General features: G+C 36.2%; 2 protein-coding genes and 1 long non-coding RNA gene across 7 annotated transcripts in view; all 3 read left to right on the forward strand.

The window, feature by feature from the left end:
- The window catches only part of LOC120465282 (uncharacterized), a 28,141-nt gene extending 22,379 nt beyond the window's left edge, over positions 1 to 5,762 (forward strand). The window contains exons 3-9 of one of the 4 annotated variants that reach the window (XR_016168408.1): positions 297 to 391; positions 532 to 613; positions 1,509 to 1,624; positions 3,180 to 3,404; positions 3,480 to 3,568; positions 5,018 to 5,349; positions 5,452 to 5,762. This is a non-coding gene — a long non-coding RNA (uncharacterized LOC120465282). Of the gene's footprint in view, positions 1 to 296; positions 392 to 531; positions 614 to 1,508; positions 1,625 to 3,179; positions 3,569 to 5,017; positions 5,350 to 5,451 lie in introns of all 4 variants that reach the window. The other 3 variants (XR_016168405.1, XR_016168407.1, XR_016168406.1) reach the window with 3 other exon arrangements.
- A 5,467-nt stretch (positions 5,763 to 11,229) lies between these two features.
- On the forward strand, positions 11,230 to 18,239 carry zbtb43 (zinc finger and BTB domain containing 43). Its single transcript, XM_039654953.2, has 2 exons — positions 11,230 to 11,316; positions 11,906 to 18,239. Exon 2 carries the CDS (start codon positions 11,928 to 11,930, stop codon positions 13,191 to 13,193), a length of 1,266 nt encoding a protein of 421 aa, XP_039510887.2. The 5' UTR covers positions 11,230 to 11,316; positions 11,906 to 11,927; the 3' UTR covers positions 13,194 to 18,239.
- Positions 18,240 to 19,189: 950 nt separating this feature from the next.
- LOC120465305 (ras-specific guanine nucleotide-releasing factor RalGPS1) overlaps positions 19,190 to 21,320 on the forward strand; it is a 144,595-nt gene continuing 142,464 nt past the window's right edge. For both annotated transcript variants that reach the window (XM_039654984.2, XM_039654985.2), the window contains exon 1: positions 19,190 to 19,412. The gene's annotated coding sequence lies outside the window, so the exon portion shown is untranslated. The remainder of the gene's footprint in view (positions 19,413 to 21,320) is intronic.

Below are 21,320 nucleotides of genomic sequence, written 5' to 3' on the forward strand. Positions count from 1 at the left end.
TTTAGCAGCAGAATATCAATAGCCATCTGAGAGGTGCGGACGGTTCAATCAGTCGGTCTTCTGGGGAAAGATCGCCAAGAAACTTATTAACCAACGATTTGTGGAGGAAAAACTGTTGTGAATTCTTATGAAATCGCCCAACCTTTCCCAAACCCGCACAAAGGCCACGGCGCAATACCAAACTAATTTTTCACTTAAGGCACTTGTGAGTCAACCCACCAAAGGTCGGCTCCCAAGGTAGCACAGGAGAATGAAGACATTAAATGTGCTCTATGTATTGATTGGTTTGTTATTAGTTGGGGAGAGAGAGAAAGAATCAAGCCAGAAAAGTTGTGCGATGAAGACCCGAGGTCTAAAGAGCCTTCGGCAATAAAAGGAGGATTTAGATCAGGTAAGAAAACAACTGTTGACTGTTGATGCGAAACTCAACATGACTTGAAGGCCTTTAGTTAGACATCTAGAAAGAGTCAAAAACTGGTGAAAGTGTGTTTTCTGAATGGCTGTGTGTTATTAAAACATCATCTATTGCAGATCCAGTTCTCTGTCCGGTCTCAAATCAAGGGCGAACGATGATTGGTCGCTGAACATCAGATGGTCTCCTTCTCTGAATAAGGTGAAAAAGAGTCTCATGATGGCCACGTGTCTAGACCATGAACATGTTTGGAAGTTGGTATGGAGAATGATTCATTGCTATACCAGACACTTTTCAATATGATAGGATCTGTATGTTAAATATATAACATTGGCCTAGTGGTTTTTACTGCAAAAATCCTACAGATTGTACCTTTAATTTTTACATTTTTACAAGGCTCCAATAAGGTTTAAGAAATGAAAACACTCCATCAATTAGGGTTTGAAGAACTGTTGCCAAACATGCTAGAAACATAATAATCACTGCAATAATGATGACTCTTAAGCGTTTGCCTATATTAAAATCCAAAAAGCGATTATTTATTTAAGAATATAAAGTTTTTTTAGGTCAATACAACTTTTCAAGAATTCAAAGGAATTCAAAAATAAAAAATGAAAGACTTGATGATTGCAGGTGAGATGGGAATGCTGTATGTGAGAGAACGAGGGAGAGAGAGAAAGCCTGAGGTATCAGCATCCACATGGTTTGCATTTCTCCAAATCCCACCAACAATCTCCTCAGAACAGAACAGGTCATCACGGAAACCCAGATGAAGATACTGCAGGGGACTGAGCATGATGGGACAGGGGTCGGGATTTGAGTCTTATTAAAACATGCTTTATGTGCTCCGGGGATTATTGTAAACTCGGATAAAGAAACATTCTTTTGCTTGAGCAAAAGCAATGCAGATAATGATCAACAAAGATGTATGACTGATAACTAAGTCCAGGATGGTTATTGCTATTGTAAACATTTACTGTGACCTGGTCTGAAAGGAAGATATGCTGGGCTATTTCAGGTTATACATGAAGAATATTAAAAAAGACTAAAATATATCCAGACATTATAGAAGTTTTAGATCTTTTCTCTGTTTTAGGCGGATGTCCAAGACCCCCTGATTGAGCATGACAACACTGCCCTCCCCGACCTCCTCATCCTCAACTAAAGCTTCTGCTTAACTCAATTAAACTCGCAACTGCGTGGAGAGTCTGGGTAAATATTATCGTAAACTTCTCCACCTTCCTACAATGACAGATATTGCCATGTTCACATGAGATGATCGTGTGATGTTCACCAAATAACAAAGAATTTTCTACAACTTTTAATTTTAATAGGCTAAGTAAATGTTGAAATTGTCCAAATTCAAATAATTTGAGGTAATCAGTTTAACATTTTTCAAGCTACGAAATTTGACATTTAAGTAAGCGGAACTTGCATATTTTTATTTACTCATACATTTTAATTGCTCTTAACTTGAAATATTTAAGTCAGCCAATTAGTTAAAAACATAACTTAAAATTATCAAGTAATCTCAATTTAAATACGTATATCAAATAGTGGAAATATGTTAATATTTAACCAGCCAATGCAATTAATGCAATACTGTAAATGCTGCTATGGAAGCTTGTTTCATAAAAGTCGTAATTGCGAGATATAAAGTAACAATTCTGAGAAATAAAGTCGCAATTGCGAGAAAAAAATATTATTTATTTCACAATTCCGAATTTGTTTCTCACAATTGTGAGTTTACATCTCGCAATTCTGACTTTATAACACACAATTGCGAGTTTATATGTCGCAATTCTGACATCTTTTCTCAGAATTGTGAGATATAAACTCGCAATTGAGAGTTATCAGGCCAATTCTAAGGATTGTTTATATCTCACAATTAACAATTTCAACTTTATATCAATCAATTCTGACTTTATATCTTGCAATTGCGACTTTAAATCACGCAATTCTGATTTTATCACGCAATTCTGACTTTATATCTCGCAATTCGGATTTTATCACACAATTCTGACTTTATATCTCGCAATTCTGACTTTATATCTCGCAATTCTGACTTTATATCTCACAATTCTGACTTTATATCTCACAATTCTGACTTTATATCTCACAATTCTGACTTTATATCACGCAATTCTGACTTTATATCTCGCAATTCTGATTTTATATCTCACAATTCTGATTTTATATCTCACAATTCTGACTTTATATCTCACAATTCTGACTTTATATCTCACAATTCTGAGATGCGAGATGTAAACTACAAAATAAACAAAAACCCCAATGTAACAGAATAGCAAAACAAAACATTGAACACCATTAAATCTCCCACTTAACATTAATTTGGCACAAAAAAATTATATAACACTTCCTTTTGAGTGTCATGGCAAAGCATGGTAATTAGAAATCCCAGCCCGCAGTTTCAGTTAAATGTAAGTTTGTCTAAGTTGAAAGAAACAAGTTCCTAAAACTCAAAACAATGAAATAATTCATTTAACTTTAAATGTGTCAGTTTTGTGAACTCAAAAGAAAAAGAAAGTTGTATAAATACTCATAAAAGTTAAAATTTTTAGTGTATAATTTGAGTTGGCTCTACCAGTTAATTATTTTGAGCATCAGGTTTTATGCAGTAGAAGGATTGTTCATAGTTAACTAATGATGTTAACAAATGAAACCTTATTATAAAGTGTTCTTGAAATTGTTGAATTCTAATTGATGCATGTCTTTGATTTTGATTTCAAATACTTATCAATGAAAGTGCAAAAATATCATCAAATGTTTTGGAGGACGTAAGAAAAAAAGGCTGTTGCTGTGATGGTTCAATGAGCGGTGAGTTCCTCGGGTCTCCCAGCCGCTGTAACCTGGGGGGCACAGACAACAATCCCAGGATTCTGTGTGCTTTTGTCCGGAAATAACTGACACAAACTGGGGGTCAGACGCTGAGCTCTGGAATTTCGATCAAAGACGTTGTCTGCTACAGCAGGTGGGGATGCTTAGGTTTAATCAAAAGATGATTGCTTTTGTTTGACTTCTCTTGTTTTTCCGTCTTTTGCTTCAGGTCAGACATGACATTTCTTTTGCTATATTTTGAGATGTGACTCCAATTCAACAGGTGAACCATGGATCAAGGTCGCTATTATATACATGGTACGAAATGCTTGTAATTCAGTTTTTTTTTAGTTACCGTAAACAGTAAAAAGTTTACTGTAAGTTACCTGACCATAGAAACATGTCATTTTAATTGAAAATATTGTTTAGTAAAAAAGCAAACTTGGATTTGAAATATGGATTTCTTATCATCTACATTGAAATTATATATTTAATGTATCAAGACAATACGTTAAATATTTCACTGTGAAAGTTTTAACGCATTAATGGTGAAATTTATGCAAGTGCCCATTCGTGGTGCATATTAATCTAAAACATTAAACAAGATTAATGTAAAACAAATGATCAAAAGAAATGTAAAACATTACAGTGATTAAAAAAGCCTTTTTTTTAAAGTGACATTCCAGACCGGAAGTAACTTTTCAGATTTTGATTAAAGATTACCAAGGTAAAACATTTTTTTAATATATATTTACTTGCACGGATTAATTGTTTACCACAAGACTAGTAATATGCGCTAACAAAGTAAATAAGTTCAATTTTGATCTCATGGGGACTTTAACTAGCTTCCAGTTTCATCTTGTAACTTTTAACACCCACACTCACACACACACACGCACACACACATATTTTATTATTTATTTTATTTATTTTTTTACATTTTTTTTAGGGCTGTGCAAAAATTAATTGCGATTAATCGCATCCAAAATAAAAGTCTGTGTTTACATAATATATTTGTGTGTGCTGTATATAATTATTTTGTATATAAAAATACCTATGCATGCATGTATATATTTAAGAATTATTTGCGCTTAAATTCTGTATATATATATATAAATACATAATCTATATTATATAAATATAAATATTTAATATATGAATAACACATTTTCTTAAATATATACATGCATGTGTGTGTATTTATATATACAAAATAATTAGATACAGCACACACAAATATATTATGTAAACACAGACTTTTATTTTGGATGCGATTAATCGCAATTAATTTTTGCACAGCCCTAATTTTTTTGCATTAGTATTTTGTTTTGCAAAATGTAATGCATTGAATATATTGGTGTGAAAGTCTTGTAAGCGGCATGTCGGATTGCATCGACACACACACACACAAAGTTTTACAATCTACACCATTCAAAAGTTTAAGGTTGGTATACATTTATTTAGGTTTGTGAATGTTTTTAATGTTTTGAAATACATCTATTCTGATCATCAAAGTTGCCTTTAATCAAAAATACTGAAAAACTGTCATTTTGTAAAATATAATTACAATTCAAAATAACTGTTTTTATTTGATTATATTGTGAAATGTAATTTATTCCTGTGATCAAAGCATCATTACTCCAGTCTTAAGTGTCATGTGATCCTTCAGAAATGATGATTTGCAGCTCAAGAAACATTTCTGATAATTATCAACGTTGAAAACAGTTGTGCTGATTCATATTTTAGTTTTTTTCATTTTTTTTACAGGATTTTGTCTTATTTGTAATCATCATCAGGTGCTTTCAGACAAAGTGACATTCACAGGCGAGTTTTTGATTGGACAAAAATATATTTGTATATCTGTTTTCATCCGCATGCTCATACAGTACATGTTTGCCATGATTTGATTCTGAGTTCACAGGTGAATGTGTTTCTTTCTCAGCACTCTATGATCCCATGACCTCAGATCTTCATCTTTAAGTGCAAATCCGTGAGTGAATATCCAGCTGGGCCTCTCTAGATCCCAGCAGATGTTCCTGTCTCTAGTCTTCTCCATCCAGGGATCTGCAGCTCCAAATATCTTTCTAGATCTGCTCCAGGTGAAAAAATGGATTCATTTTTGCAAAACATTCAATTCACTGCAGAGTTCAGCTAAAGTACGGTAAACACTAGGGGCAGTAAATGTTTGTTCCTTTTCACAGATTATGGACTGATGAAGACTTGTTCTCCTTGCACAAACTGTATGTTCTTCTGACCTCAAAAGGTTTTTACCAAAGAGGTTTACCTAGAGTTTTGCACAGCTCCATATATGTTATTTCATGATGTAGGAAACTTGCTCGTTGGCTCAGCAGAATTGTATTTGCATGAGCCATGTGACACACCAGTCACCTTGCTCTGTTCTGTAATGCATGTTTGTAACTCTCCGATTTGAACTCTTTTCTGAGTCAGTTTGTTCGTTTTGTTCATTGAATGAACCAAATGACTCGGAAAAAGATTTGAACGAGTTCAAACAGGAGAGTCACAAACATGCATCACAGAACAGAGCAAGGTGACTATTTGAGCTTATAAAACATCAACTTTTTTTTTTTTTTTTAATGAGTGATCGTTTCACTTGATAAGACCCTTATTCATCGTCTGGAATCATTTAAAGACCTTTAAATAGTTTGCAGTTTGCACTGAAACTCTCATTTGGACCTTGAACCGTTTGGACCCCATTGAAGTCCATTATATGGAGAAAATCCTGGAATGTTTTCATCAAAAACCTTAATTTCTTTTCGACTGAAGAAAGAAAGACATGGACATCTTGGACGACATGGGGGTGAGTAAATTATCAGCAAAAGTTTTTTTCAAAAGTGAGCTACTCCTTTAAGTGCAACTCAACAGAATGTGTTAAAGGGACCAAGTATTTAAGTATATTTGTATATTATTATACACAGTACTGTATATTATTACATTTCTTTTTACAAATCCTTTTGCAGAAATGTAGCTACAGGCAATTTTTTTCCCTCCGTCCTCATACCGAAGCGTTTGTACAAATGAAAATAGAAAAAAAAGGCTTGCTCACAGGACAGTCTCCTCTTACAACAGCATCTGTGAAGCTCAAACCTGAACTCTATGAAGTAGGTTTCAATCCAAGTTCACTCCGTGCCAAAAGCCCTCAGTCATTCTGAGTTCCTTCATTTCGGAGCTTCCCAAGTTCCCGAGCCCATCTCCACCTTGAGCTCACGTGAGACAAGGCCCGGGTCTTATCAAACGGACTTTTGTTCTCCACGGCTTGGCTCGGGTCTCTGAGGATGAGAGATGCAGTTAATACCCAGGGAAGTGGCCCTAATCGCCCGGCGCTATTACTGTGGCCAATATCAGCGGGGATGACAGACTTATTGATTCCAGAGCTGCAGGTGGACACAGGTGACTGCCCTCCTCCACGGCTGGGGTTTGATCTGCGCTCGGCTGGGCAAGAACAGCTCTGTCTCACCTGTGCCGTCGTGGCATGCGGAGTCCATCTCCAGCCATTAGCCCACAGGACTGAGCTTAAGCCCTCAATTGCAGCTGATGAGTCCTGAGTGTACAGCTGATTGAAACGCTATCTAAATTTGCGGATTTTCTGCTTAATGTGTCTCTACAATAGATAAAATTCTTCTAAATGAGTATTTAAAGGTGCACTGTGTCATTCTGTACTCATTAAAAAACTAAAAATTAAATAATAAATAAAGAGAAAGAGAAACACATGACTATGAGAAACATACTGTCAAAGAAAAATAAAATGTTATTCAGACGTTGGTGTAAAAATACAGTCAAAAAGTGTTAACGGGAAAAATGATGAATGTCCTTGTAATTTACGTGTGCACGTTGACATACCAAGAAAAAAATGCGGTAAAATACTGTTAAAAATGTGATTTATTGTGGTGGGTTTAATGTAATGATGGTGAAAATTATGTAAGTCTATTTGTGGCCAGTGGATTGTCCAAACATGAGTACAAGTGAAAAAAAAAAAAAAAGTTTAGGCATGCAACCATGATTATGATTATGGAATAAATGTGATGTCTAGCAACTTGTTTTCTTGTTTTTCCCCCCAAAAAGCAATAAAAAAAGTAAAGGACAATAAACAATAAAAGCAATAAACAACAGAAAGAACAAAACAAAATGAAAATGCCATATAATTTGAAGATGCATTATATATACAGTATATATATATATTTTTTTTTTTTCATGTTACGCAGCAGGTTTGAGCTTCCGCAAGAACCAATGAGGTTCATTCTCGTGTTACGCATCTTCTGCAAGAACCAATGAGGTTCATTCTCGTGTTACGCATCACGTTTGAGCTTCAGCAAGAGCCAATGAGGTTCATTCTCGTGTTACGCATCACGTTTGAGCTTCTGCAAGAACCAATGAGGTTCATTCTTGTGTTACGCACCTTCAGCAAGAACCAATGAGGTTCATTCTCGTGTTACGCATCACGTTTGAGCTTCAGCAAGAGCCAATGAGGTTCATTCTCGTATTACGCATCACGTTTGAGATTCAGCAAGAGCCAATGAGGTTCATTATTGTATATTTGAAGCGTCAAAGGGATAGTTGCGTAGCTGTCAATGGAGGGACAGAAAAAAATTCATCAGAACAATGAACAAAAGTCCTACGTGTTTTGGAACGACATGAAAGTGGGTAATTGATGATAGAATTTTAATTTTTCCGTGAATTCCATAATGCTCCATAAGGTGGTGTTTGAGCAATTCAGTGGTCGGCGAAGCAAACAACCCGATCTCACGGGAATTCGTACGAATTTTACGAGGTGGCTGATTCGTAACAATTTGTAAATCGTACATATTTTACGAATTAGCCAATTCGTATGAATTCCTACGAATGACCTACCCCTGACCCCGCCCCTAAACATAACCGTCACGTGGGTTTAGACAAATGTACAAATTTGTACGAGTGAGGTCGTATGAATTAGTACGAATTAGCCACTTTTGAATCACTCGTACGAATTCGTACGAATTGGTCGTGAGATAGGGTAGAAGCAAACCAAGGATCAGGACGATCTACACTCTTCGAAGAAAAGGTTCTCTATAGAACCTTAAAAGGTTCTATCAGCGCTACGTATTTGGAACCCCTAAAAGGTTCTATACACTCTTAAAAAAAGGGTTTCTCTTGGTTCTATATAGAACCCTGGGGTTCCATACTTGGCCAATAGAACCTTTTACAAAAAAAATGGTTCTATATAGAACCATTTTGGAGTTCCATATATGAAGCGGGGGATGGAACCATTTCTGGTTCTAAATAGAACCATTTCTACTAAGAGTGTAGCGTGAGCAGTTTGGAGGAGTGTGCACGCTAAGTGTTGGCAAGGTCTCTCCGGAGTTATGCCATGTTTTGTGCTTCAGTCGCTGTCTGTCAGTATCGGTGAGATTGCCGGTAGGAATATAATCATACACCATTGTGCTTTCCTGAGATCTATAATAAACCCTATTGAGTTTTCTGTCACCGTTCACCTTGATAGTGTGTCCATCAAAATATTGATTCAGTACGATATGTAATGGCACATTGATTTTCTGCTGAAGGTGTGGAGTGATGGACAGAAGCTTGCTCTTTTTTCCAGCACGACCCAATCAAACCTCTGCGCTCTCATTCTTACAGTTGAAGGAAGGGATTTTTATTGTTTTACAGCTATTGAGCTTCAGAGAAGGTTAAAGTTGGAATAATATTAATCTTTAAACCAACTCTGACAATCTATAGACAGACACCGGCTTCCCCAGAGAAAAAGTTTATTGCTTGTGGTTGTTCTTTTGTAACTCAAGAGGCTTAACTGAAGTTTGCTTCAGATGTTTCTCCTAAAACTCCTTAAAGCAGAAATAACACAAGGAAATAGTTGATGTATACACTGTAAAATAATAATAAAATAAAAAATGTTTGCTACTCAAATTAAATGACTAATTCAAGTGAATTAACTAAATAAAAATGAATAAATTATACATATTTTTAGACATAAAAACAATAAAATGAGAAAACAGAAAATATAAAAAAATAGACAGCCCATTCTCACTCCCAAGGCGTCACCTAACTGACGCCTTGGGAAGCATTTGGACATGCTTCAATATCTGACGCTTTAGGCGCCCTTTAGCGTCAATTAGATGACTCCCTAGGATCGCGTGTACCCTACCCCCACCCCACACCTAAACCTAACCGCGTCCTCTAACTGACGCTTTCCTTTAGCGTCAGTTAGATGACGCCGTAGGATCGCGTCATGTAAGTGAAAAGGCGCGCTTAAAACGTCAAATATTGAAGCATGGTCAAAGGTGACGCCTTGGGGTGAGAATGCGTTGCCTATAACAGTATATCAATGATAGTAAAATAGCGCTGCTGAGCACATGACAGTTTTGACAAACTGCAGTTCTTCAATTTTTCTTCATATAATCGCACTGTTGTCTAAGAGAAAAATTTGCTTCTATATGCAAATAATATTAAAACCATTCCACAATGTTATATTAATAGCTGCAGTTATGTGTGTTATATGAACATGAGGTGTAGGCTTACATGTAGCCTATCAGATTATAGGCTTAATAAATAGTCACATTTATCGTCATTCCAGAAAGATTCAGTATATATGGCTTGAGTAAATGAATAATAGTCATACTGTCAGTATGAATGATAAAATGAGGTGACTTAATCGTAAGCAAGAGCTTAGTTACACTCTGACAGCTGGGCAATTTTACAAGACAATATATATTTCATAAGGCTGAAAGTCAACATGGACAGAGCTCAATTATTCTGTGTATTTTGTTAGTTTGCTGAAGCATAGGCTATATCAAGCTGTTTTTAACAATTGCATATATGCAAGCAAAAAACATGAATATCATGAACTGAGCATTCATGTTTAAATACGTTTTATGTAGCCTATAGGAAAATGTCTTGGTATTTAGTTGTATTTTCAGTTTCCATCACTCTTCAAGCTCCCATATTATACAGACCGATGGATGGATGGATGGATGGATATATGAAATGATGGACAGATGCCTTTTGTGCACGAGAGAGAGTGTGGCACACCTGGAAGAGCTCTGGATCCTCTGATCTTTGCACCTGTGACTGCAGGAATGATCAAGCGTTCAGCTCGACACGACAAAGACTCTCTTCACCACAGAACAACGGCCGCTAGTCTCTTTAATAGTGCTGGACAGATTTCATATCATTTCGAAATTTTTAAACACGTTTTTTCTTCCATATGTGTAATTGTACGCTGGTCTAATTGTCTATTGTTTTAAGAGTTGCTTGTTTGGGTACAGTTCATCTATTCAACCCTATATCATATCGAGTCCAGTAGGCCCTACACTGTCAGTAACGTCAGTATTTGTAAAACTACCCAATGATGGCGTTTTAAGACAACTTAAATTGATTCAAACACTTGACGATGTTCTCCTCTGTGAGGTGAGATATCAAGTTTGGGACAAAGTGGTCTGTTGCTACTCTTATCCTATAGCGCCACCTGCTGAGCAATCTTAAAAAATACGTTAATTCATTATTTTTTTTTGGATGGCACTAGCCAAAACCTGCCTGATCATGTTTAAAATGAATTTGAATAATTGTCCTGCTGTGGTTGATATCTGTAAAGATATCTGATATCTGATCTGAAGCCCCTCAGGAGTGAAAACACAAGAGCAACAAAAATGCCAGACATTTAAAAGTCAGTTTATGCCTTTACTTGACGTTTAGTCGAGCCCAAGATATTGAATGTTTCTTTCTTTACTTCTTGTTGCACCATTTAAGAACTTACTTTGAAATAAAACAACATTTATATTGATACTTTTCCCTTCTTTTTTTTGTAACTTCTGTTTTATTTTTCGTTTGCTTTCCTTTGTTTTCTCATTTTATTTTATTATTTTATTTTAATTGTTCTCTTCTTTGAAAAACGTCAATCTGGCACCCAGCGGAAAGTAGGCGTGTTTGTTTACATTTCTTCCTGCGCCACGCGACTGTGCGTGATGACGTAGGCGACACGCAGCGCGCTCTGGCTCTCGGAAGAGAGAGAGGTGACAGGCTAGCTTTCAGAAAACCGGAATAAAGTGATGCAGAAAACGGTAAGACGGACATTTTTATTCCATTGCGAGTGAGGCAGAAAACCGTACTAATACGTACGCCTCTTTTTCATGAACAACAATGTCTTTGTCGCCTGTTAACATCCATAAACTCTCTTGATATGCTAACAGTATAGCACAGTTAGCCTGATCTCCAATGTAGAGGTGTGAATTTTGACAGTTCACGAGTTTAAAAGATCATAAAACAGTTTTCCTTCGCATACAAACATAGGTCTAGTTTCATGATTTTGTTTAATGTTAATTTCATCTCTCCATTTGACACCAGAAAAAATGTCAGTGTGCTTTTTGTAATCTTATACTTCTAGTCCTCCTCACCAAATCACAAAATACATCCTAACAAAAAAAAAAATGCTGACTTGGAAACCATAGTTACTGACAAAATGAAACATTATATGAATATTTGCTATATTACCAAGTGATAAATTGCTCTAAATTGATAATACACATTTTGGTCAGACAATGAAACTTCACAATTACATTTTGTAATTTGCAAGTAGCACAGCTTTTTGACCCTCAACACTAACACTAACGTTTTTTTTCTGAACACTAACCTGTCCCGCCTTCTTCTCAGAGCGTTTAACTTCTACACAACCATGGAGACTGACGCAAACTCCTTCCACGTGGAGTTCCCGGACTTTTCCTGCTCCCTCCTGAAGAAACTGAACCAGCAGCGGCAGAGAGGACAGCTGTGTGACCTCATCGTGTCCATCGGCGGCCACCAGTTTCGCGCTCACCGCGCGGTTCTAGCCGCCAGCTCCCCGTACTTCTGCGATCAGGTGCTCCTGAAGAACAGCGCTCGCGTGGTGTTGCCGGACGTCATGCATCCGTGTGTTTTCGAGCAGCTCCTCTTGTCCTGCTACACCGGAGCGCTGTCCGTGCCATCGGGAGAGGTGGTGGCCTTCCTCACGGCTGCTAGCTTCCTGCAAATGTGGCACGTGGTGGACAAATGCACTGAGCTTTTAGAGGTTGGGAATAAGAAAAACAGCAACGTCGGGAACTTCAACCACGGATCATCCCCGAAAGGTGACGGTTATGCCACCGATAACGAAGACAACGTCCAGACCGCAGGTCAAGACCTGGGGGAAGACGACGGCCTTTCGATTCCCGCTTTGGGAACGGGAGCGTTGGAAAGCGATCCGGATGATCCGAGCAGCGAGAACGGGTCGGACGCGACGGAAAACCAGTGCTCGAGACCCGCCTATGTGCCTCCGAGCATAATGGGACACCGAAAGAAGGTGAATATTAAAGCAGAGAGGCAGAATCGAGAAGCTTGCCTGTTTGAACACACCGCGAACGACTCGGATGAGAGCGGCCACAATCCGAACGCAGTGGAGGATTGCTTCGATGAGAAATTAGACGAGTGTTTGGATAGAGCTCGCACTTACGAAGAGCCCTCGGACTTCTACGGATCCTCCATGGAGGGTTTTTCGCAAGCCGGAGACGAGCTCTCCAACCCACCGTCCAAGGATGAACTGCAGCTGGAAGGAAGTGCGGATGTCTCTCAAGACGAGGCCGCCGCGGTGGACGGTGGCCTAAAGGAGCAAACCTCTCACTCAGGGTTCGCCTCAGTGGTTTACAAGCTCTATCCGTGTCAGTGTGGCAAAAGTTTTACGCACAAAAGCCAGAGGGACCGCCACATGAGCATGCATCTGGGCCTGAGGCCGTTCGGGTGCGCCGTCTGCGGGAAAAGCTTCAAAATGAAGCATCACTTGGTGGGCCACATGAAGATCCACACGGGCATCAAACCCTACGAGTGCAGCCTGTGCTCGAAACGCTTCATGTGGAGGGACAGCTTCAACCGGCACACCTCCACTTGTGCGAGAGCCCAGCAGACCCGACGCGCCTCACAGATCTGCTAGTGCTTGAGAAACCTCCCTTTACCAGAATGCCAAATTAGCTGCTGCACACAGGAGGAAATCGAGGATTATTTTATACGAGAACCTCTGGGAGTTCAATTTAGTTCATTCGGTCAGGTCAAAGGTTTGGAATAAATACAGGGGTTGGACAATGAAACTGAAACACAATAATTTGTTAGAATGGCGAGGGCCTCATTTTGCATCCAAATACAGCACCAATTGACAGATAGAAGTCCTTCACAGTGACCAGAGGGATTATGAGCCGTTCCTCTTCCAGAACAATGTCCAGGTCACTATATGATGCTGGTGGACTCGCTCCTCCAAAACAGCTCGATAATATTCAGATCTGGTGACTGTGCATGTTCAACGTCACTTTCATCTTCACCAAACCCTTCTGTCGCAAGTCTTGCTGTGTGTGTTGGTGCATGATCATGAGCATCAGGTGCTCATGATCCTCCTGAAGGGTTTGGTAGTCCTCGGCAGTGTCGTGTCCATCAAATACAATCAGGATTGTCATGATATTGGAGCTCGAACCGTCACTGATCCACCCGTGCTTCACTCTGAAGATTGGCCGCCAGACATACAGATGTGAAACCTCCAACATTGGCCAGTGTTTCAGTTTCATTGTCCAACCCCTGTAGGTTTCTGCAATGCTTTTAAAAGAAGTCCCGTCTTCTCATTCAAAAATACAGTAAAACAGTTGAAATATTTGTGCAATTTTAAAGAACTGTTATATATCTGTTTTAAAATGGCATTTATTCCTGTGATGCATTCAGCATCATCACTCCAGTCTAAAGCGCTTTATGTATTATAAACAGTGTTGGGTGTAACTAATTACTAAGTAATTAGTTACTGTAATTTAATTACTTTTCCCTTGAAAATGTAAAGTAAGGGATTACTCTTAATTTATCAGTAATTTAATTACAGTTACTTCTGATTTAATTGAGGTAAATACTGTGTATAGATCAATCCGATGCATTTTACGAGGTGTCTAAATATTACGACCGCACTCGTTCAAATTCAGATGGATTATTGTAAAATATGTATGAAAAAAGTGTGAAATGTCATGAGATCAGACATAAAACAATAGTGGGTTTAACATCAAAATGTATTGTCTGATGCTAAAAAGTATTTTTATAATGTAACCTTCTCCACCTTGGTCAGTTTAAGGATAATTCATGCAATTTATAGTATTTATTTGAAAGAATTAAAACAGATTCATGTCTATCCTTGTATTATTCAGCTGGTTGAGATTGATATGGGATTTTGAAAGTAATTAGCAATTAAAAGTAATTAAATACTTTTTAGAGAGAGTAATTAGTACAGTAATCTAATTACACTGTTGAATAGGTAATTAGTAACTAGTAATTAATTACTTTTTTAGAGTAACTTACCCAACACTGATTATAAAGCATTTCGGCTGCGGTCAGTTCATCATCGAGCTGAGTTCAGTTCTCATACAACATACATCAATAATATTGTTGTATATTAAAGGGATAGTTCACTTTAAAATTCATTTTTGGTATGTTTCAGCTTACCTCAAGGTCAAAACGATATAAATACTGTTCGTTTTCTCACACAAACCGCTCGTTTCGTGTCTCAGGCCATCAATGTGTACTTACATTTACGAGTTATTAAATCATGTTTAATTTGGACTTCTCTGTGCATGCTCTGAGGTGGTGACCATAGACCTCCATTATATGACTGATGGACAAGAACGGTTTGACCTAAAAATATCAACATTTAAACATCTTGGATGCCCCTGAGGTAAGCTGAAACATACCGAAAATTAATTTCAAAGTGAACTATCCCTTTAAGAAATTAGGAAATGAAAATGAGATATGAAATCATTATGATGATTTGCTGCACATTTCTTATTATACATGTTGAAATCAATTGTGCTGCTCCATATTATTGTGGGATTTGTGATGCACTACTATTTGTAGTAAGAAACGAATGCTTTTATATGTTACAAAAGATTCAATTTCAAATAAATGCAAAAACAATGAAGAATCTTGAAAAAATGCATCACCCGATGCGCACCCGAACCTTAATTAATGATTGAGCACCGCTAATTGATAATACTTGAGCAGCAAATCATCATATTAGTGTGATTACTGAAATTCAGCTTTCATCACAGGAATAAATTTCAACATGTATTTCAGTATAAATAAGTTCTTTTAATATTGAAAAATACGAGTGTGTTTGCGGTATGTTTGATCAAATAAATGTTGCCTTGGTCAGCATAATAGACTTCTTTTGAAAACATTAAAAAATCGTAAATATTCCAAACTTTTGGTCGCTAGTGTCCCTCAGAAAACTATAGTCTTTCCTCATGGAATGATTTAAATCAAAATGGACCCTTTTTACTTTCTTAATAGATGTTATTAAAGTGACATTTCCGGTTGACTTAAATGCCAATCTAATGTGTCAGAACCGGGTGATTATTATATCAGAAGGAATCAATATGACCACATTCTAAATTGAATGCTGTCGTAATATTCAGGTTATATACGTTCTCTCGAAGCGCTTTGGACTAACAAGGTGTTTATCTGGTGTAAATAGTAATGTTCTTCGGCGCTGGATTTCATTTGCTTTGGTTGCGCTGGATTTTGTGTTTTGGCATTACCTCTGTTGCTGATCTCTATAATTTCACTGCTCGGCTGTAGAGCGCTTCAAATAGGATTTCAGCAGTTGATAATCCGCTCTAATCCATGTTATGCTCCAAAAGTCAACAGATTTATTAGGAGGATTTACAAAAGGAAGAAGTCAAATAAAATCGTGCATAATGCTGCATAAATGGCATTGACATTTCCATCTCCTTCTGCTAACAGTATTCCTGTGCGTGATGTTCATTTTCAGTCAAATGTTTTTTAAAATGTGCCATAATTGTAAAATATTATAAATGTTTGTCTTTGTATGAAAAAGTAGGGCTGTGCAACGATTAATCGCGATTAATCGCATCCAAAATAAAAGTTTGTTTATGTAATATAAATGTGTGAACTGTTTAAATAATTTGGCTTGTATAAATACACACATGCATATATTTAAGAAAAATGTGTTATATTTATATATAATATACAGTATATAGTAAATGCAAATATTTCTCAAATATACATGCTTTCTAAACAATGCTGGGTTGTTTGAACCCAAATTTGGGTCAAATATGGACAAACCCCAAATGTTGGGTTAAAAATTTACCCCAACTTTCACTTTCAACTGTACGTTTTTTTTTAATTGCATTTTTAACCCAACATTTGGGTTTGTCTATATCTGACCCAAATTTGGGTTCAAACAACCCAGCAGTTTTTAGAGTGTGCATGTGTGTGTATTTATACACTCTAAAAAATGCTGGGTTGTTTTAACCCAACTTTGGGTCAAATATGGACTAACCCAGCCGTTGGGTTAAATTTTTACATTACATTTTTAACCCAACATTTCGGGTTTGTCCATATTTGACCCAAAATTGGGTTAAAACAACCCAGCATTTTTTAGAGTGTACAAGCAAAATAATTATACACTGTTACATATATTATATAAACACAAAGTTTTATTTTGGATGAGCTTAATCACGATTAATCGCACAGCCCTAAAAAAAAGTTATATTTTGCATATAATAATGCACATTTTCCCATCTAATTCCTGTCGATGTTTTACGGTTGGAATTCTGTTTATATTCTCATCACTCTAATACAGGTTCATATTTTTCTAATGGTACACTCTAAAAAATGCTGGGTTGTTTCAACCCAAATTTGGGTCAAATATGGACTTGTTGGGTTAATATGCAATTTAAAAAAAACATACAGTTGAAAGTGAAAGTTGAAGTTGGGTTCAAATTTGAAATTACATTTTTAACCCAACATTTGGGTTTGCCCATATTCTACCCAAATTTGGGTTAAAACAAGTGATTGTAATAGACTTAATAGTCTTTATGCAAAATATAACTTTTTATTGTTTTGCCGTTAATGATTTATTTCTTTCGGGGGTGAAATGTGATCAGGACATTCATCTGTATTTACGGTATACTGAAGTGGATTTAAGAATGCAAATTTGAACACAGCCACTTGTAAATATCAGAACAACAAATCTTCACAAAAACATTTCCAAAAGAGCACAAAAAACAAAGGGCTGTAAAACAGAAAGACAGTTGTGTGTTTTCTCGTATTATTTTAATAATCTAATGTACAGAATGTGCCATGAATGGATGTCTGCTTTTCAGTAGTTTGGTATTACGGTCTGTTTGTGATTGAACTGTTACACCAATACCTCAGATGCTGTGGTATTTAGTAGTTTTAACACACAAATGAGCATGGATTAGAACAAAATGTAAGCTCATTTTATTATAGTTTTAGATCTAGGCTAAAAAAATAGGGCTTTTCTTAGAGTTTTGAATTATACCTGAAAGTGTTAAGAATGTTTCAAACGTTATTTTTTGGCAATTGTCATTTGATTTTGTTCATTTGCAGTATGTAAATAGTGTTTTCATTTTATTATTATTATTATGAATGCAAATTTCTATGCCTCAAACAGAACAAACAAGTGACAATCATACAGAAACAGAACATGTAAAGGTTTTTGCCTCGCAGATGAAAATGTGGCCATTATATTGAATTAAATAATCAGTAACCTTATGATCATCTTTTATGTTTGTTAAAGTCAGTCAAGACAGGATATATTTGTGAAAAAAAAAAAATAAATCGATCTTTTATTGGATCATTATGTAATCTGGTAAATATGTATGTGATTATATGTTGGTTTGTTTCAGAAACTTTTTGAGTTATTAATTGGAAATGGTTATATAAATATATATATTATTCTCCAGTGACCAAATTTTCGTAATCATTAGGCAAGGCTTTATGATGTTGGATGGATCACTACCTCAACAGGATTGTCATAATAATCTGTAATAATCAGAAAAGGTTTCCTTCCGGGCGGCTTCATTTCCCACTTATGCTTCTGTTGTGTTTTCTTCTTATAGAAGAACTTTGTGAAACTTTGTGAGATTTGTACAAAAATGTGTTTAGCAATAAATGTTTTATTTGTACTTGAAATCCTGTTTTGTTGCACAAAGAACTATCATGTCCATAATTATTATTCATTTTGTGTTTGAGTTGCAATGTGTTTTTATTTATTTCAGGTGTCAGACAGTAGATGGCAGTCTCAACTCAACTCTCTTAATGCATACAGATTACCATTTAACTATTAAGATCATTACATTTACTTTTCTTGTGTCATGTTTATATATATATATATATATATATATGAAGAGTGCCATTTGAAATTTTTTTTCTAATATGATCATTTTTATCAAGCTTGTATATTTAAGTTTAGTAATTTCACTTAAATGACAATTAATAGGTAGTAATCTTCATTGCTATTTAAGTGAAATTACTGAACTTAAATATACAATCTTGATAAAAATGATCATTTTAGAAGAAAATTTCAAATGGCACTTAGAGGCTTTTGCATCTGAACTCTTCATATAAATATAGGCTACATATATATATATATATATATATATATAAAATGGGAAAAAAGTATAAAGGAAAGATTAAATCGCATAAATACACACACACATACACATATATATTATTATAATTTAAAAAGTACTAAGAAAAGAATAAATCACATTGATAGTAGGCTACTTAACAGACACAGACACATGCTTGTAAAGTTAAACGAAATAGCGTCATAAAAATGTTCAAATTTTTTATTTTTTGAGCTTGTGATTTAGTTTAGATTAGAATAAGATTAATTAAATGTTAGCGTGTTAAATTACAGGAAATCAGCAGACAGAGTAAGACATCGCTACTGTTCAGATGCACCTGCGCTTCAAATTCACATAGACCCGGTGCTTCAACGCGATTGGCTAGCGCTCCTTAGGGGGCGGGGTTTTATCTTCTTTTAACGCGTGTGATTGGGCAGTTGACCTGTCGATTAGATCAAAGGAGCCTACCTGACACTTCCTGCCCATGAATGTTTCGCTTGTTTTGGCAGTGTGATATTTGTGTATCTCTGCCATGTTTGTGTACATCTGTCGCAAGTTCATTTACATTTTTTAAACGTATAACATCGTCTCGACGCTCTGGAATAATAACCACACGCACTATATTGGATTAAATGCGCAGCTGAGCCCGTTTAATGGATGACTGGAGGAAGAACGTGATTGTTTCTTCTCATTGATCCAGGATCATACAGTAGCCTACAGATATAGCCTATAAGGTAGGTGAAGCACATTTTTATTTGATTAATTGTATGGACGGGTCGATGGAGTATCGATTAGGAACAGTCTGTGCACGTCACTCATTAAGACGGGTTAGTAAAGGTGAAAGGTTACAGCCCTGTGCGCGTCACCGCTGTGTTTAGCCTATACATGTTGCGTGTATGATGAGGCGCGCGCACATGAGCCTCCATCAGCTCAGTTCTGTCATTTGTAATCTCCGTGTTAATTAACACCTCTTAAATAAGTATTACATATGATGCGTTTTGCATCATTTGTAATGCCATATGAGTATCTGCGTGGCTGAGATTGTAATATCTCTGAAAGAAGGCCATAAATGCACTGTTTTAACTTCTGGTATTTCTTAAAGATGATTTTGTATATGTTAAATGTTTGGAGAGTTAATTAAAAAAAATAATAACTGCAAGTTATTTGACATGCAATGCCACGCGAGTTTAGCCTATTACTTAGCTTTCACATAGGCTATAGCGTTTTGCTGATATTATGCTTTCAGAGAGTTACAGTGTCTTTGTTTATGTTGTAATATTAACAGATAATGCAAATCCCACATGCTTCTTTGAATTGAAATGTTTTTCAACCGCGTATGTCTGGTTGGTCTGTTCTATTGTAATTTATTTTAGTATTTTGTGTGTGTGTGTGTGTGCAAGATGTAGGTCATTTCAGGCTATCAAAGAAGCTTTTTGTTGTTGAAAAGGCATGATGCTGCGATGCAGTGCAGACAATGTAAGATGTGTGTGATTGATCAGGACGAAACTTGGAGTAAGTGAGAAGGAATCCAGCAGCCCTGATGGCTGAGAGCCAGGGCATTCCTCGGGCCGAAGCGGTGTAGTATTCAGTGTGTGTTGCTGTTGGCCCTTATCCTCATGAGTGCGGGTTCAGGTGACCTGACCAGGTGAACAACCTTGCCATCGTGAGCAGATGTCATGAACGTACACCTAAAGAGGAAAGTGCTGTCACTGTTTAATGTGTACTCACTCACCCTCATGTACATAAACCTGTTTATCTATGAAACTCAGACAACTGTTCACTGTACTTTTTCCATAACCGGAATAAGCTGTTTTGAACTTTCAAAAAACGACAAAAACACAGTAAACGTAGTCATACAAGTGTACTTTAGTGTTTTAAAGTATATAACTTTGTGTTTTCTTTGACTTCTAAGATCCATCTGAAATTTTTCTTTTAACTAAGCATTTTTATCAGTCTCCTATCATAGGTGTAATTATTTCACTTTAATGAAAGGTTTAGTTCGTTATTAAAATGCCTTATTTGTTATTGTTAACTTTAGGGATTTTTGTGATGCTGATTTCTTGTCATCATGATCGACCGATACCAATCCCGATCATTGAAGCTTTATTTAAGTTAAATGTAAGCACTGTTGGCTGTCACTTTTATCCCCTTACACTCTGAAGGCATTTTTAACGATTTCAAGTGGCATAATTAAAAGTAATGGCTAACTTTTAGTAACTCTAGGGTTTCATCAAGTACATGGTCTCATTTGATAGAAAACCCTTACATTTATTAAGAAAATTCATTTTGGTCATGTTTGGGAGTAGGCTACCTATGTTACAACACTGCAGAGAAAACCCCCAAAAAGTGATTCAATTTATTGATTTTTTTATTCATGCTTGATTTTCAAAAATATCACTGATAAGAGTAAAATTAAAAGCATAAAAATGCTCATTTAAATAAAAATGATATTATAAATAATATTCATGCATATATATATATATATATATATATATATATAATTTTTTATCAAGCCTGTATATTAAAGTTCAGTAATTTCACTTAAATGGCAATGAAGAAGCTTGATAAAAATGATAATTCTGGAACAAATTTTCAAATGGCACTTAGAGGCTTTTGCATCTGAACTCTTCATATATATATAT

Source organism: Pimephales promelas, chromosome 4, assembly GCF_988280905.1.
Source record: "Pimephales promelas chromosome 4, fPimPro1.hap1.1, whole genome shotgun sequence".
Lineage (NCBI taxonomy): Eukaryota > Metazoa > Chordata > Actinopteri > Cypriniformes > Leuciscidae > Pimephales > Pimephales promelas.

Coding starts and splice junctions, on each gene's coding strand:
- zbtb43 (XM_039654953.2), top strand. CDS start 11,928: ATGGAGACTGACGCAAACTCCTTCCACGTGGAGTTCCCGGACTTTTCC.